This window comes from Cucumis melo, chromosome 9 (assembly GCF_025177605.1).
Source record: "Cucumis melo cultivar AY chromosome 9, USDA_Cmelo_AY_1.0, whole genome shotgun sequence".
NCBI lineage: Eukaryota > Viridiplantae > Streptophyta > Magnoliopsida > Cucurbitales > Cucurbitaceae > Cucumis > Cucumis melo.
This window is the reverse complement of record NC_066865.1, coordinates 1,708,204-1,725,308: the sequence shown is the minus strand read 5'-3', so window position 1 is coordinate 1,725,308 and position 17,105 is coordinate 1,708,204. Positions and strand designations below refer to the sequence as shown.

Below are 17,105 nucleotides of genomic sequence, written 5' to 3'. Positions count from 1 at the left end.
TCATTGGATTTTTAACTAAAAACTGGATATATGAATGAGATTTAGGTTTCCATGAAATCTATCTGTAATCTCTATTACGTAGGGATATATCCGAGCTTCATTTTGACTTAAAGGATTTGATCACGTATTTGGTTTAAATGCCCTTAATTCCATATCTTGATGTAATAGAAGTAATATTCATATATTGCAAATCTTGTTTTATTTTCTTTTTTTAAAAAACTAAAATATTAGTATTTTTTAGAAAGAAAGAAAAGGAAAGAAAAGGTCTTTTTGGTCATTTAGCTTAGTTGTATTGTGAGAGTAAGGAGGGTAGTTTTGTAATTCTAAGTAGAATATTTTTCAATTACTTTCCATCCACCGCGAAAGGAAGAAGCTTTTGTATCTCTGAAGCTTCCAGGCAGGGCTCTCGAATCAAGCCTTCCTTAATTCTCATCTCTATCCGTTGCATGAAAGGTAAGACGAATTAGGTTACAGAAACATCTTTAATTTGATAATTTCTTGTTAAACTTCATCTTTGGTCTTTCTAATCTGTCTGGAATTCACCATTTTCTGCTTGATTCCTCCCCCATTTCAAGCAAAAGCGAGTATTTCTCCTTTTCTGTTATGACTTCTGCAGCGAACGCGCAAAAAAACGCTTCAAAATCTCATTTTTCTGGTTCCATTTCCTTCAATGGAAAATGGGGTTTTTCTTCTTTTGAACATTTATGGAACCGGTTCTGTTTGAGAGCTATTAGTTTTCGTGTTTATGGGTTTTTAGATCTGTGTTTGCTTATAGAATTTGACTTTGAAGGAATCCGAAAATAGAAATTTGGGATCGCGCCTTTGTGATAAATTTTCGTTCACTGCTATTTGGCGAAGCTTGATTGAGAAGTTTGTCAGTAAAATATAGCCTTTCTGATTGATGAACACATCACCTTTTGGAGTTTGATTGTACTTTATATATCGAAGTTTCATTGTTAAACTGTCATACTTATTGATTCATCATCCATTTCCTCATACGTCTGTGACCTGAAATTTTAGAATGGTTTTTGACTTGGGTTGGTTGCTTCTTGCTTGTAGGTTTTCTATAACCATGAATTGGATACAAAGGAAGATCTACCTTTATAATGTCACATTTGGGTTGTACATGTTGGATTGGTGGGAGCGTATCCTCTTCAGTATGCTCTCTATCCTAAGGGATATTTGATCTGTTTTATCATTTGCAAGCATACGTAGTACCGTGTTTCAGATTTAAAGTTATGCTGACAATATCTTGTCGAGCCAAATAATTACTGATATTTACTGTTTCTTTTGTTGACATTAAGATTTAATATTGATTTTTCATTATTCGAGTTATGTCCTGCAGTCCTGCTGTGAGGATGATGGATATATGGCTAATGTCGTCTAATTTTTAATCAGGCTTGTTAGGTGTGTCTGTGTCTTATGTTAACTGGATTTAGGCTTTGTCTAGTTAGATGTTGAATTTCATTGGTTCAATAATTGCTGCGAGAATGGATTTAGTTTGTGAAATTCTTCCTTTTCTTTTTCTTACTATTGACCTCTTGAATTATTCGCATATTATTGTAGATACAATGGTGGTTGTGCTGATGTGGTTCATGTTTTACAATGGGTCACGATATGTGAATGATATGTGCAAGAGGTATTGTATTTATTTTTACTCTACCATTTCCTTTTCACAATCGGAAAATAAAACATTTATTACAATTTTGATTGCTCATGTTATAGTAGACATTTGATAATCCTACCACCAAAGAAATTATGGTACCTCTATTTTCATGTGACCTTAGTCCACAAAAGAAAAACAGCGGTTACATATTTGTTCTTCTTTCTGATTTAATAATGACTTTTTAGACCATTAATTTATAAGAATGGAACATACAAGGGGAGAATCTAACTCCAAGGGAATCAAAATAACACAACAGCTCGAAGTAAAGTAATTGAGAGATGAGGAGAGGATAGTTAGAGAGCTCTCTGGAGGGGAAGCTCCAAGAGTGGAATAGCAAAACAATGTCACCCCAAATCTTATAGGGTTCATTTCCTTCATTTATCCTATAATGATCTCCTGTTTATTTGTAACCAACCTTCTGAATAAATAGCCTTATAGTTTCTGAATATTTATGTTTGGCCAATCCAACACAAGTAAAAGAACTTCATGTTGGAGCAAAATAATACTATAACTGTTGTTCGTTTTTTAGTTGGGAACGTCCTCAAAGAAAAGAAGGGAAAAAATGATTTTTTAGTTATCTCAATCTCCTCTCTTATTGAAAAGGATATTTAGTCTTAGGATGTATTTAGGATTGTTTATCAAGTAATGACTTTTGGAATGGATGGAAAATTATTTGGATGCTTGGATCTATACTCTGCAATGGTTTCTTTCATGGCACTTTAAGGTGCTTTTATATATTTATATATATTTGGATACGAGATGGGTATATTCAGAAGAACAAAGTAGAACAGCCTAAGGGCAAGGGACGAGAGGGCCCTTCTCTAGAAAGACTAATAAATTAGGGCCTTCCAATTGTTAAAATTTGTAGGAAAGGCTATAATTGCAGAAGTGTTTGGAGTAGTTGGTACTCCACAAAGAAACTGTGTGTTGAACCACAGTCCAAAAAGAATCAAAAGAATTATATTTATCTTAAAAGATTCTACTACTTCTCTCATTCCAAATGCACTGCAAGAGGGATTGAGTAGCACATCTCCACAGAATGTTGCCCTTCGGACGAAAAACTTTGCTATTGAGCCCTTCAAGCATCCAACTATCAATCTTGCTAGGAAGACAAAAATCGAGAGTGAAAATTCTGAACAACATAGACCAGCCTTTCAGAACAAAGTCACAAAGGAATAAGTGGTTCAAGGTCTCCTTGTTTCTAAAACTAAGGCAGCACATACGAGGGCTCAGAGCAGTGTACTAAAACTTTCTTTGGAGCTTTTCATCGAAAAATTATAGAAAGGCTATTACGAAAGTGTTTGGTTAGGTGCTTAAATTTTTTTTAAAACGAGAAAATTTTTAAATGACCATTGCCAAAGGCACTCTCAAGGATGGCCTTCATCACATATTGCTCCAATTATCGTTTGTCATTCTTACAAAATGCTCTTGAGGCTATCATTTATTATGCTTTTACTTGTGCAAATCTTTGTCTCCTCTAAGTCTCAAACAGTGACTGAGTGACAGTATGGTCAATGGCAACACGAAACCTATTTTATGTTTTAAATCATAGGTTAATCAAGAACGTGATTTTCATACAATCAAAATTCATTTCTATGTTTCGGAATGATCTTAAACATGACAAAAATAATTTTAGCCATTTCAAAAATCATTCCCAAACTTTCAACACACTGTAGATATGAATTATTTCTCAGTTTTTCTTTATCGTTTTCATATGCAGCTGTTGTAATTGATTACTGTTTTGTTTTTGTTATCTAATGCCATACCAACCAGATTGCACTGTTAACCTTTTCTTTCTTATATATCTTCCTTCCATCACATGCTTCTTAGGTATCTGTGGCAAGCCAAGGTGTAGGAGAAGTCCAAGGCTGTCATTAATTTGGATGCAATTTTGCATGCTTATCAATCTTGTAAAGAGATGTCATGTGCTTTGTGTACGGTGTAGTTTTCCCTTTTTGCTTTTAGATAAGCTTCTCTGTTTCTTGAATTTATAGAACAAACTTTGTATTACACACTTGAGATCTGTTTTGAAACTGATTTTCGTATTCGAATGAAATGCTCTGATGAGTTATTAGAGTGTAATCGTTGTTATACTTGGTGAATCTAATGTGGTCAGATTTGAGTAAATACGATGTTTTTCTTGTATTTGCTGTATTTGTTAGATTTGTCACTATGACTTATCTAAATCAGAATTAGACGGTGAAGCCAAAACAAAATGATTTGCTCTCTTGTATTTGAATAAAAGGCAGATGCAAATACTAAATCAAGGCAGATGGATAGATGCCAAGTGATTACTTTGTGAAATAGAAACTTTTCAAGTGGAAACCAACTTAAGCATCTAAAACTATTATAGTATTAGATTCTGAATTTTAACGACAATTCTTTGGATGATGTTCTGATCAATGAAATAAGAAAGTGAGCTCCAAAAGCCAACATTATTAGTTTTACAAGCTATTTCACACACCCACTCATTCAAATTTACGAACAATTGATTGGTTGAAGTTACAAAAATTGTCCACGAATGTGGAAGAAATACACGAGTTTTGAAGTTAAAGTTCTAGCATGCGTTAAGGAACAACTTCAAAGATTCATTTAATGGTTTATGTTTTAGCATACATTGAGGAGTAATTTCAATCTGGTTAGATATTCCTAGGACAGTTAATTGAAAAACAACTTCAAGTTCTTTAATCACATTAAGCAATTACTTATTGTTCATGTTCCCAAACAACTTCGAATTCCTTGATTAGAGATTTATTGGACGGATAAATTTCTAGCATGCGTTGAACATAAATCAGAGATTCATTAGAAAGTTAACTTATAGTTCTAATATACTTTTGAGAAACAACTTCAAGTTTCTTATTCAGAGATTTAAAAGTTATTTAAACCTTGGGGGAATTTTAAAAGGGTTGAAATTGATTCTTTGTTTATAAATTATCTTCAAACAACTAAAATAGTGTATATATTAGTACCAAAAAATACCAATCAGAAATGTAAGATAGTAATGTATTAACCATCAATGGTTCATGGTTTGAAACTCATGAGTACAACCAAGAAAATATGGTATCTAATGTGGCACATATGGTTTCTCATATTAAAATAAAGTCCCGTTTAATCATCACCCCAGATAATAATAATAAATAAATAAACTACATCCATCTATGTAGTTTAAAACCAAACACTTGGAAATGAATGACCCCGACTCACTCATAATCTCAAGAAAGACCTAGGAAACCATCACTTGCTTAATCTCAATGCTACATAAAAGCAGAAAGCAAATTCAGGTTTTTTGGTTTTTTTACCATCGTTAATGTCACAGATATGCCTTCTAAGTTCAAAGATATTGAGAATGAAAATACCAAAAACTCAACCTGGCAGGCAAAAGAGTGGTCCATATATTACATCGAAAGCAAAAACAAAAACAAATCAAGAGAACATGAAAATTAATTAAGTTAAAGCAAGACAGAAGACAACATAGCTCAACTAACATGCAAATGTGTTAGCAACCAAGAGGTCTAACATTTGAACTCACTACCCATTGAACTAACAAAAATCAAATAAATAAATAAACCAAACACACAACATTTACAAATAAACCCTTGGACTTCATGCGGATGACAAAACATGGTTTTCTTTTTATGTACTCTCAAACACAACCGATTCACTTTACTAAGGACTGTTGGTGAAGGATTAGCTTCCCAGAATTGGATTAGAGAAAAATCAATTTATAATTATAGCGAAAATAAATTCTTAGCCATCTATTTCTTTCAGAAGAAGAAGAGATGATTAAAGGTGAGCATATTTCACTTCCAGAAAGAGAAAAGAAAGAAAACAGGTAGATACACCAAACATGGAATGGAAAGGTTTTTCAATCATTCACAACACCTATTTTTCTTCCCCTATAAGATGATATTTTGGTGAAACATCAGTTTTGACTGTATAACTTAGAAATAATCTTTGAAAATGAGGAAAATAGAGAAAGAGAGAGAGAGAGAGAGAGGAAACAGATGGATCCAACCTTGGTTATACTTTCATTCATAATATTTACTATGGTTGAAAAATCTTATCCTGCAATATTCACAAATGACCCTGTTTCTGTTGGTGGTTATGCCCAAGGTGCTGCAGCTGGCTTCGTCCGCGACACGCACATCAAGTCGTTTCATCGAATGCCATTGCCTAAGACATTAAAACAGTGGTATGAAGTAAAAATAAATGAAACCCATCCAAACATGTTAGTATGAAATAAAAGTAAATGAAACCCATCCAAACATGTTAGGCTGTTTCCTTTCCAGTTTACAAATCACATAATCAAATATTGTGAATCAAGCTCATCAGTAGAATCAGTACTCAGACTCAGAAAACAAATGCTACATCGGCAGAATTTGACCATATTTAACTCCTTAGGGGATTTTAGGATCTGAACTTTTTGTTTAACAAACAAATCAAATTAACAATTATTTTGGCTACAGGTTAGCCAATAAGGCCTTAAACACCAATTTTTTGAAGAATGATTAAGCTCTAATCTTTATCTTTAAGTGCTAGGGGCCAACATAAGCCTGCCTAGGCTGGAGAGGTTCAGAATTCCTCAGTGTTAAGGGGACGAAGATTTTCATCCTCTAAACCCGCGGGTGATCATTATATCAATGGCTATTGGAACTCAAAGAGACGACTATGGTTTTCCTAACCACTGGTTGTTATGACAAGTAAAAAGAAGTTTCTCCATAAACTAATCATTTACTTCAACTTTTAATTTGGTTCCCATTGTAGAAAAAAGAATTGAGACGTAAACAATGACAAAACTCATGCCAAAACAATTGAATAAACCCAAATTTATCCTCAACAAACAGCTGAATATTATTCAATACATCTTAGTAATTGTGAAAAAGAATACCAAACGAATAACTAATATGTAGATAAAAAAATCTATATCAGAAAAGAAAAATACATCTCCGCATGCCAAAAAAAAAAGATTGAAAGAATATGACAGACCCGTTTGAGGACAAAGAACCCCAATAAACAACTGATGAGGGTTTTTTAGACAATGGTTTTTCATCCGAATTAAAAACTTTCCACATTTTACAAATCAGTTCAGATTCAGTTGAAAATCATATTCACGGTAAGAACTATCTCTACACTGTAAAACATTTTTAAAAAAGACAAATTGTATAAACCTGTTCATGGTATTCAACATTCCAGTAGTTTTCTAACTGTCATATATCATAGCCAAGTGACCGACATAAATTTCATACTGCATGGATCATAAGTAAATAAACGGTTGCATAACAATTTACAGAAGATTATTCTCTCTGCACCAAATTTAATCACAGGCAAAGCCCTTCTCCTTGTTGAGTAAAACTACCAGTTGTACATGCAATCAAGACTAATGCTGGTACTACTTTAGTTAACCGACAAACTTAAAAGCTAATTCCACCTGTAATTTGATTTGGAATCACTAGAATACCATCAAGAAGGAATGATTTTATACCATGCAAGATAAGCGTAGAAGAGCCTCTAAGGGTCATGTTTCATCTAAAGGTCGTTTCCCAAAGATTCCCCGGTGAAGGAGATGGGGAAGGAACATTAGTATATTATACCAAAAATTACCAATGCACTACCCTACCAACTGAATATCCAAAATGGTGCAGTGCATCATTTATTCGTTTAATTATATAAAACTTCAAATATTGTCACATGAACTGTGTCATCTTATTTTAAAATGCATAAATATTGATATCAAAATGTGATCAACCATTCCCCAAAGGACACCGTTGGCAAAGGCAAGCAGTCTCTTGACAACACCTACACCCAGAGGTCACACGTTTGAACCTTCAGACAGATAAGTCCTTCCCCAGGGGCGAGCCACTCAATATCAGGTTTTCAATCAAAACAAAAAATGAGATCAGACTTACCCCATTCAAAGGAGGGATGATATGTACTCTTAAAATTATTATATTTTAGAAATTTTAGGATACAAGGTATTCTATTTCTAACATAATAACTTAATCTAACAGCTCTAGACATGTAAATGGATCGTACTAAACCATCCATGTTATTCCAAAAGTGATTTTAGACTCTTTTAGAGGTGCTCTTCATGGGTAGTTAGGCTAGAACACAACGTATAGGGTCGCTCTGATATAGTGATTGAATAAAGCTTACATGACACAATTGAGGAAAGGAACCATACCTTGCCACAAACTGGACAGTTATCACTTCTCTCCATCCACTCATAGATACATCCAAGGTGAAAATGATGAGAGCATTTTGTCACTATCTTGGGATTCTCCGAAGTATATTCTGCAAGGGAAAAGAACATTAAATGAGCAAAATGAAAATTTGGCATGTCAAAAAATGTTGCCGAGCAGTGACTTTTTGGTCACCCAGAAGCTCAACAAACAAGAATATCAAGGGCCAAACCAGAACCAAATATGAAGCTAAAATAAATAAATCAACCTTCAAGACACGTTGGACAGACATCCTCGTCTTCAGAGGATGTATATGCATATCCAAGTCCAGAGGTAGATTTAGTTGAAGGGAACTTTAGAGATGATTTGCCAAGATTTTCTTTAGATTCCTCAAGACAAGCAGACCCGTTCCATTTGCCTGCTGAGCCCAAAGAATCTGAATCTGTATCAACTTCACTTCTTAAAGGTTCTGACTCTTCATGTAAATGGCTTGACCCCTTCTCTCGCCTAGAAATTAACCCATCCCGCTGCAAGCGGATGTATCTGGGGTCAGCATCATAAGGCAATGGCCTTGGAGGTGAGCGGTACATTTCAGATAAAGAGTTATCTGTCGATGCTGTCGAATTCATAGATGTTGCCCCTTGAATTGATGAGGAGACAGAATGTACTTCTCCTCTTCGAAAAATCAATGTGTACTAGAGGAAGTAAGTGGAAAAATAGATTAATATAGATATCTTGAAAATAAAGTCACAAACTACAGCTAAACACTTCTAATGCTTGAAACAAATTACACATGTTTTTCCATAAATGTATTACGATCAATAGCGGGTTATGGGTTATATATATTTACCCATGCTAATGTGCACTATAAAAGCAAAAAAAAAAAATATCGGTAGAAAATATGGAAAGACAAATTAAAACAAACAACAGAATAATATGACATATACAAGTAGCATTAAGATTCAAGAAATTTCCTTCTTAATATTTGTAATTCCAAATTTTAATCATCAATTTTTCATGAAAAATAAATTTTCTTAACTGTAAACTTTAATACTAGGTAAATGTCAAATCCACGTAAAGTAAAACCAATAACAGAAATTTTTTTCTTCAACTTTTGGGACAAAGTATGGGAGTATAGTACTCAAAATCTTTGGTTTCTATCTTTCAATTTTTTCTTTGAATTTTCACCAATATTATCATCAAAAAAATCATTCTCAGTGTATGTACTCATAACTACTTCTATGTTCCTCCTTGATAGTGACATATGGCAAAATAACATAATTGCAACGAAAAGAGGGCTTACAGCATTTAAGAAGCTTTGAATGAAGCAACTAAGACAGGTGCAATTCCTATAGACTGAACTATTAGGATTAACATAGTCTTCAAAATCCTCCACGCTCAAACAACAGCAGACAGCACCCATTGTGCCAAACTTCTACCAATCTTTTTATTGTTCTCAATTACCAACCCAGCAGATTCCCAAGTCAACAGATACACCAATTTAGGTGTTCAATTGCATTCAAATGGAGAGATATTGGCCAGTGATTATGCAGGAAAACGGAGATGAGAGTACATAAGCTCGCAGAAGTGCTATTGCCTCCACGAACCAGTACCCTCTCTCTTCAAGTTGAATAAACTGGATTTTTTAAACAGTGCTTTTCACCTGTAAAATTAGCAGCCTCTATTCAGTAAGGTTAATGAAATGAGGATCCGAAGGAATTATCCTCAAATTAACTGTGATGAATGCTAATGTCATCACCTAGAACACAAGTCAAATGACAGTTCTTACTAAATCATATATTAAGCCAACAACCACCATTATTTAAAGGTACAAAAATCTGTCGGCAGCAATCGAGCAATCCAAAACCACAACAATCACAACAATAAAAGAAAAAATTATTGAAACAGCAAAAAATTAATCAAATGCTATAGTATTTGGTCAAAATAACCCACCCATCTCACCAAATTGACCTTTTCTTTTTCTGGGTCACCTCTGAAAACAAGGATTCTTTCCTTATATGATGAGGGAACAAGATACCATCAAAACATCAATACCAAACCAAGCTGATCATCATCGTCGAGAACATACACGACTCATCCAATGTACCCATTGAAGAATAAGGAATACAACCATACAGAACAATAAAAAGGAAACAAACTATTCAAATTATACGACAACCCCATGAGAAAAAAACTCAACAAAAAGACGATCGGACAAGAAATACGCATAAATCATGAAAAGAATCAGAAACCCAATAAAGAACAAAAAATGGGGCGATCATCAAAAGGGGTCCACGGGAACATAGAGAATAGTTGGAAAGAGGGAAGTACCTTGAGAGAAGAGTAAAGTGGAGGGAGAAGAGACGAGAAGACCGAAAGAGAATATGATCTTCGGTGGTGGGTGAAGGACAGAGAAACCTGGAAGTCGGGAATTGGGAGAAATAAGAATATGTGGAAATTATATACATGCGCCTTTTTGGTAAAAATCACGTATATAGATAATTGGGATTTCAAGCTAAATCGAGATTGCGCATTTTAAGGAGGGGAATTTTGGATTGGAAAATTGAAGGCGATGATGAATTGAAAGCTGTGAATTCAACAAGAATAAAGCTTCCCTCTCTCTCTCTCTCTCAATATCGAGATTTCTTCTTCGACTCTCTCGCTCGCTGCTAGCTGCCGGTGACCCCTTTGCTCGTTAGGTGGATAAAATGCTCTAATTTAATCTCCACTCTCCCCCAAGTACTGTTGCAAATTTGTACTCATCTCGATGAGATAATTGATTAAAGGACTTGATCTCAATTCTCCAAAGTCCAAATGGTTTTTTCATACTTTTTCAAATGAAATAATCTATTTTAGTAATTTCACTTCAAAAAAAAAATTATTTACAAAATAGTTTTAATATTTTGTAAAAATACTTCAAAAGCAAATTTCATTTTCTTCCAATTTTCAGTCATTCATTTTGTGGATTTTAATTTAAATTATTCAAGCAAATCCAAATACTAATTGAACCAAACTTTTGTTACTAACAAATTTAAACATATACGAGAAGTATTGGAGGAAGATTGAATTTTAGAATGAGGAATTTGACAATTTGACAATCTATATAATTTTACCGTAAAGCCAATACTTTTGTGCATAGAAATCTTACTATGTTTGAAAATAAGCTATTGTTATTTTTTTCCTTTATAAATATAATTAAAATCAATCTCATGATTCATGAATTTTTTTTCCTTTTATACTTTATGCATATAAATTGGGCATTAAAAGTGAAGGAAATGGAAAAACAAAATTGCACAAATAGTAATTTAAAAAATACAAATACAAACAAAATTTACATTTTTAAAATTAGACATTTTTTTGATTGTTTTTCTATGCGACTTTTAGCTCCAATTTTGTCTTCATACTTTGTCTATATGATTGTTTGTTTTCATTTTCTCACTTCTTATATTTTATAAAAATCGGTGGATTTAGCATGGCTAGAAGTTATTCAACCCTATACTCTAAATTCATATCAATTTTAGATGTTAGTCTAGTGGTAAAATTATCTCATGATCTTCTCTAGACTCAGGTTCAAGCCTCACTCTTCGTCTATTTGTATAAAATTGGATAGATATTTTTAGTTTTAAAAATATTTACACCCAACAAAATCATCAAAAACAAAATTTATTATACTTAATTTTTCTCCAAATTTTATATTTAATAAAAAACTAAATATTAGTGAAAAATCTCTATGTATGTATTCACAATAAAAGAATAGGGAAAACGATTTTTTTTATTAAAATAAATCATATTTTATCTCTAGAATCTCAAATCAAATTTATTAAATTAAAAAGATTCTATCAAATATTTTATAAATACTTCTAGTTTTTTCTATCAAATATTACGAATTAAATAAAATAAAAAAATCACCCCAATCTTTTTTCATTTAAAAAAGAATTTTTTTTTTCTTTCAAAGAACATATATATTTATTTGAGAATCTCAAAATCATTTGTTTGAAGATAAATGAGTTGATATTAGAAAATCTATTCAAATTTTTTTATCATTTGATGCAATTCTTATTTAAAAAAAAAAAAAAGTAAGATTTACTATATGATTCACCAAACAAACAAATCACATTCTATTACTTTTTCAGAATCAAGCATAAAAGAACAAAAAAAAAAAAGAAGAATTATCCTGTTGTACAAAATGATTTTAAATCTAAATTAATTTATAGATAGTTGTGGAAACTTTTGAGTTCATTAGGTATCTTCTCTCTCTTTTTTGTTATATGTTTCCACTTTTTGGCTTTAATTTTGTGAACCATTTTATTAATTTCTTTTAAGAATTGTTAATATTATGTTTTTGTCTTATTATTTAAGATCCTAATTCTTTTTGCCTCTTTCTTCTTTTTTTTTTTTAATTGGAAGACTAAAAGTAGCCAATTATCTGCCTTGATTTTTTTTATTTCTTTTAAATATAAAAAAACAATGGTTATTAAGTATAAAACTTTTATTTCCACGTATGACATATTTCATTTTAAAGGATATAAAAGTATACTAAAATGCTCACTTATGCAAACAAAAACTTAGCTCAATTGATATTCGAGTGTAATAGTAATCACAATCGAACTTTGTGATTCGAATCCCCTTATCCCCATTTGCTGTATTAAAAAAGGTTCGTTGTTTACAAATATAGTAAAAATAGCACAAGAGAAACTTTCATTTTGTCATTTTACTTTATTTTTAAAATATATCTAATATTTTTTATTTTAAAATAATTTATCTATATATCTTTTTTGAATAAATGTATTATAGTACAATGTAGAATTAAAGACATTTCTGTCAATCTTTATCCATGCACGGATAGATATTTATCGATATCTATCTTGGGTCTAATATAATCTATCTTGTGTATATCTTAGAGTATGAAATTTTTTTCACTTTTTGCTATATTTAAAAAATTATCCCAACAACAGTATGAATAATTAGAAAATAATTCGTTCAATTATTCAACATTAAACAACAAAAACTAAACTCATCGTATCCATATCCCAACAACATCGATAATAATCATCAAACCATCCAAATCACAATACCAACCCTTTTATGCCAATCTCAAAGAATACAAGAAAAAAAACGTGCAATTGCAATTTGTAGGATCTACCCTAAGCATGTTTAAAGAATTGCAAATTCCACAAAATCTATAGTAGACTCTTATTAATGATATAGTCTATTACGGATAGATGAATTCGCAGACTTGGATTTAAATTTTTGTATATTTGCAAATTCTTTAATATTGTGATATATTTTGCGATTGCTGACTTATTCTAAAGGTTAATTTTGGGTTTAAACTTAAAATATTTCAAGGAGAAGTTTTCTTCTGAGGTGAGGAGATATTAGAAAGGTTAGGTATTGGCTCGCCGCCGATCACCGCCACATGAGGTGGCGGCTGAGGGTGGTGGTGCAGCCTCTGTGGAGGCAGAACAAAATAATGTGGCCTCCTCAAAGGCTTTATGGGCGGTATTGGAAACTTGTCTAGTTTTTCACTTGTGTTTGGAGTTTCATTTGGTGCATATTTTTCATCATTCGCTTTTGGTGGGAATATTGGGAACTTAGGGAGAGGTGGAAGAGGAGGGAGTGGTGGCAATGGAGGCAGTGGAGGTAATGGAGGCAATGGAAGAAGTCCAGGAAGCAGTGGGAGAGGAGGAAGGTTATCGTAAATCCGAGGAGCGTTCGGAACGGTCGGGTTTTGGATAGGTGAAGGCAAATTCGGAGAGTCGAAGGGTGGGGGTGGGGGGAGTTGGATTATTTCTTTCATGTCATCAAATGTGTTGGGATTTTGTGGCTTTTGGTTACAAAGGTTTGGTTGTTTTAGAGGCTTGAAAGTGAAGAAGCCAGCTGAGAATGTGTGTGTGTTTTGTTTTTTTGACTTCAGTTGAAGAGAAGATGATTTTGCTGTTGCAGCTACATCACAATATGGTTCACTACTCTTAATTGATTCCACATAACATTCCTCAATCTTCTCCACATGTTTGCTCACTAAAACTGGCAGATTCACCTTGAATTCCCCTCTTTTGTCCGTCTTTACTTCTTCTCTAAAACTCGGTTTTCGTCCTCTGTTTCCACATTCGACAGCAACCGTTGCACCTAGATAGTATAAACCCAACTGTTACGAAATCGACAAACAGAAGTAAACAATAAATAAAATTTGATACGTTGAGGGTAAAAGACTATCGGGTATATATATATATGTATGTAGATTCCTTCCAAACTCGTCACCTCAAACCTTAACTCATTGGTCGGGCAACGTGTTTAAGACAACCTTCACCTCATACCTTAAAGATAACAAATTTAAGACATTACAACAATGTAAAAGTACCTGAAATGAAGTGACTGGTCTTGGAAAACTTCTCCTGAAAGCACGTGTCGCAGAAGACGGTACCGATGATGACAGCCGACGGCAGCTTCCTGTGGTGCCTGGCCTCCGAAAGATCAAAGAAACTAAAGTTGAGAAGAAGTAATATGAGAAGCCAAATCATTTTTTTTATTCCAGATCCAACTGTTTTTTCCTTTATTTTTTCAGCTTTGAGGTAAAGAAAATGAGAAAGGAATGGAAATTTATAGCATAAAGAAAAACCCCCCACAAAGCCTCATAATGTGTTTCATGAAAAAACTAGTGAACTGCTAACCAAAACAGCAGTCAATGTATTCTCATTTTCTCACCAACCAAAAAAGAAAATTATTCCAATTAAGTTAGAGAGAATTAAGGTTGGAATATGATATTTGAGAGAGAATTTGTAATTTGGGTATTAATTTTTTTATTTATTGTGTTTTTCATGGTTGCATTTAATTTTAAGTTTGGTTATTTATTGGTGTGGAAATAGGCAAATTGAGGGCAGTTGGGTCAGTGTTAGTTCACGAGATGGAGCACAAAAGAGCACTTCAACTTTGAACAAAACAGCAAAAAAAAAAAAAAAAAAAAAAAAGTCCACTTTTTTTTTTCTTCCATTCATCCTTGTTATAGTATTAATTCCCATCGATATATCTATATTTTTCATATCTTCGTGGACTCAACGTCAATATAAGAGATGAATAGATGATATTTACATTATATTGTAAAAAAATCACGAAACACGTTAAATAAGCAACAAAATATCGTCAAATGTCTGTAAAATATAAATGAGACACTAGTGGCAACTTCATTTTCCATCGTTTCACGTCGCAATAAACCCGTAGCAACACCGGTAAGTATGAAGATCAAAGATTCTATTCGAACGAGGGATTGAGTAGGTTTCTTTTCTTTTTATCTTCTCTTTTGTATTTTTTAAAAAAGTTAACACACAGTCTAACATGTTAGGACGTACAAACTCTTCTAACAAAATATTAGTTCGGTTTAAATTCTATTTGGTTTCATTGAAATTTCATCTCAAATGTTATGAAATTAGTGTATGTTTAAATATCTATTTGGTTTACTCCATTTCTTATATATTATGAAGTTAGCGTATTTGAATATATAAGTAGTGACGATTTGATCTTTTACTTGTATTATTGGAGTTCTTCTTCTTTTTGAATGGATAGAAGAATGCCAAAGAGGGAAGACAACCATATATATCTTTAATTAACTCGATAACAATATTTTATCTCATGACTTGTGAAACAAATAATTATAAAGAGGCGAGTATGATATCAAAGTTGAACACAAATTTGTCAAATAACTTTCTTTTTTCAACTGTAATGTGCATAATTTATCAAATATATTGTTAAGAAAAACTCCAAGGATTGAAAAAAAAACATTACAAAACTATATATAGTACTTTTTAAAAACTTTTGATTTATTGATTAATGATACACAAAATTGTGGAGATTAATATTGGTTAAAATCTCATATAATTTAATGTTTTAAAAGCATAACAAAAACGAAAAGAATGAATTGTTGTAAAAGAGGAAGAAACAATAGTGTAAGATTGAGAAAGCCATCTCACTCTCAAAATAAAAATAGTGCATTAGTCTCAAAGCCAACTTTGTTTGTTTTCATACTTTTCTTCTTCAAAATTATGCATAAAAATACAACTTAAATGGGTTTAGTAAAAAAAAATAAAAAATAATAATAATAATTTAAGAATGTTAAATCTTGAAGTTATTAATTCAAACACACACAACCAACGAGAACTTAGTTACCCTGACATCTATATACAAGAGAGCCAACAATCAAGAGGTTTCAAGTTCAAATTCTACCACCTTCGATTTATACTAAAAAATAGATACAAGAGGTTTCAAGTACAATACAACTCATTGTAATATAATAACTTATCTCTCATAACAAGCACCATTCGTTCAAAAGATAGACTCTAAATTGTAAATTTTGGATGGATGTTTGTGAATAATTTTAAAATCGTAAATTTATTTTTTGTTAAGTTGTATAAAGTTATTTTTAAACACAACTTAAATTACTTGATCTTGTTATTATTTTTTTTTATAGAAGCTCCAAATTAATCTAATATTAAAACCAACACTTTTAAATACACTTTTTTATGAAGGATTAAAACGAATTAAGAGTGCTGACAAACAAATAATTGGTTAAAATTAATATTATTTTTTTTAAATATAACAAAATTAACCAAAATTTAATTTAATATTAAAATCAACGCTTTTAATTACAATTTTTATGTTATCAAATTTGGTTTGGACTTTTCAAAGACTAAAACGTATTAAAAGTGCCGTAGAAAACAATTGATTAGAATCAATGTTATTTTTAAATATAACAAAATCAACTAAAATTTAATCTAATATTAAAATCAACACTTTTAATTACACTCTTTCTTTACGTTATTAATTTTGGCTTTAACTTGGTTTCGATTAAAATGTGTTCTGAGTGTTATGAAAATAGTTGGTTAGAATTAGTTATTTTTAGATATAACAAAATGAACTAAAATATTTATACACATGACAACAAAAAAAATATATATTAACAGACTATTATCATCTAACAATAATAGATATGGATTAACATTATGCAATGATTTATTACTACCTAACTATTAATTTTTGTTATATTTGTAAATTTTGTTAAAATTAGTTTCGTCATTTATAATAATTTTGCTTAAAGATTACTTTCAAATATGTATTTAATTAAAAAAATTATTTTAAATGGTAAATTTTTAAAATTAATTACAAGATATAGCAAAATATCACGCGGGTGTCTATTGGTATATTATGATTAATATTTGATTAAATTATAATTAACTTATCATGTAGGTTTGTGTTGATTGAGCTTTAAAATT

General features: G+C 31.8%; 3 protein-coding genes across 4 annotated transcripts; 1 reads left to right on the top strand and 2 right to left on the bottom strand.

The window, feature by feature from the left end:
* The first annotated feature begins 317 nt into the window (after nucleotides 1-317).
* On the top strand, nucleotides 318-3,748 carry LOC103498548 (uncharacterized). Its single transcript, XM_008461180.3, has 4 exons — nucleotides 318-453; nucleotides 1,060-1,157; nucleotides 1,567-1,639; nucleotides 3,497-3,748. The coding sequence occupies exons 2-4, from the start codon at nucleotides 1,073-1,075 to the stop codon at nucleotides 3,519-3,521; spliced, it is 183 nt and encodes a 60-aa protein (XP_008459402.1). The 5' UTR covers nucleotides 318-453; nucleotides 1,060-1,072; the 3' UTR covers nucleotides 3,522-3,748.
* A 1,698-nt stretch (nucleotides 3,749-5,446) lies between these two features.
* LOC103498549 (E3 ubiquitin-protein ligase At3g02290) lies at nucleotides 5,447-10,626 on the bottom strand. Of its 2 annotated transcripts, none has more exons than XM_008461182.3 (5): nucleotides 10,177-10,626; nucleotides 9,149-9,508; nucleotides 8,114-8,540; nucleotides 7,848-7,957; nucleotides 5,447-5,839 (listed from the first exon to the last, which is right to left on the bottom strand). In XM_008461182.3, exons 2-5 carry the CDS (start codon nucleotides 9,266-9,268, stop codon nucleotides 5,813-5,815), a joined length of 684 nt encoding a protein of 227 aa, XP_008459404.1. In that variant the 5' UTR covers nucleotides 9,269-9,508; nucleotides 10,177-10,626; the 3' UTR covers nucleotides 5,447-5,812. The 2 variants fall into 2 exon arrangements, with proteins under 2 accessions (XP_008459404.1, XP_050946152.1); XM_051090195.1 differs by lacking the exon at nucleotides 10,177-10,626 and adding an exon at nucleotides 9,799-9,945.
* Nucleotides 10,627-12,865: 2,239 nt separating this feature from the next.
* LOC103498550 (uncharacterized) lies at nucleotides 12,866-14,466 on the bottom strand. Its single transcript, XM_008461183.2, has 2 exons — nucleotides 14,204-14,466; nucleotides 12,866-13,971 (listed from the first exon to the last, which is right to left on the bottom strand). Exons 1-2 carry the CDS (start codon nucleotides 14,361-14,363, stop codon nucleotides 13,187-13,189), a joined length of 945 nt encoding a protein of 314 aa, XP_008459405.2. The 5' UTR covers nucleotides 14,364-14,466; the 3' UTR covers nucleotides 12,866-13,186.
* Nucleotides 14,467-17,105: the final 2,639 nt, after the last annotated feature.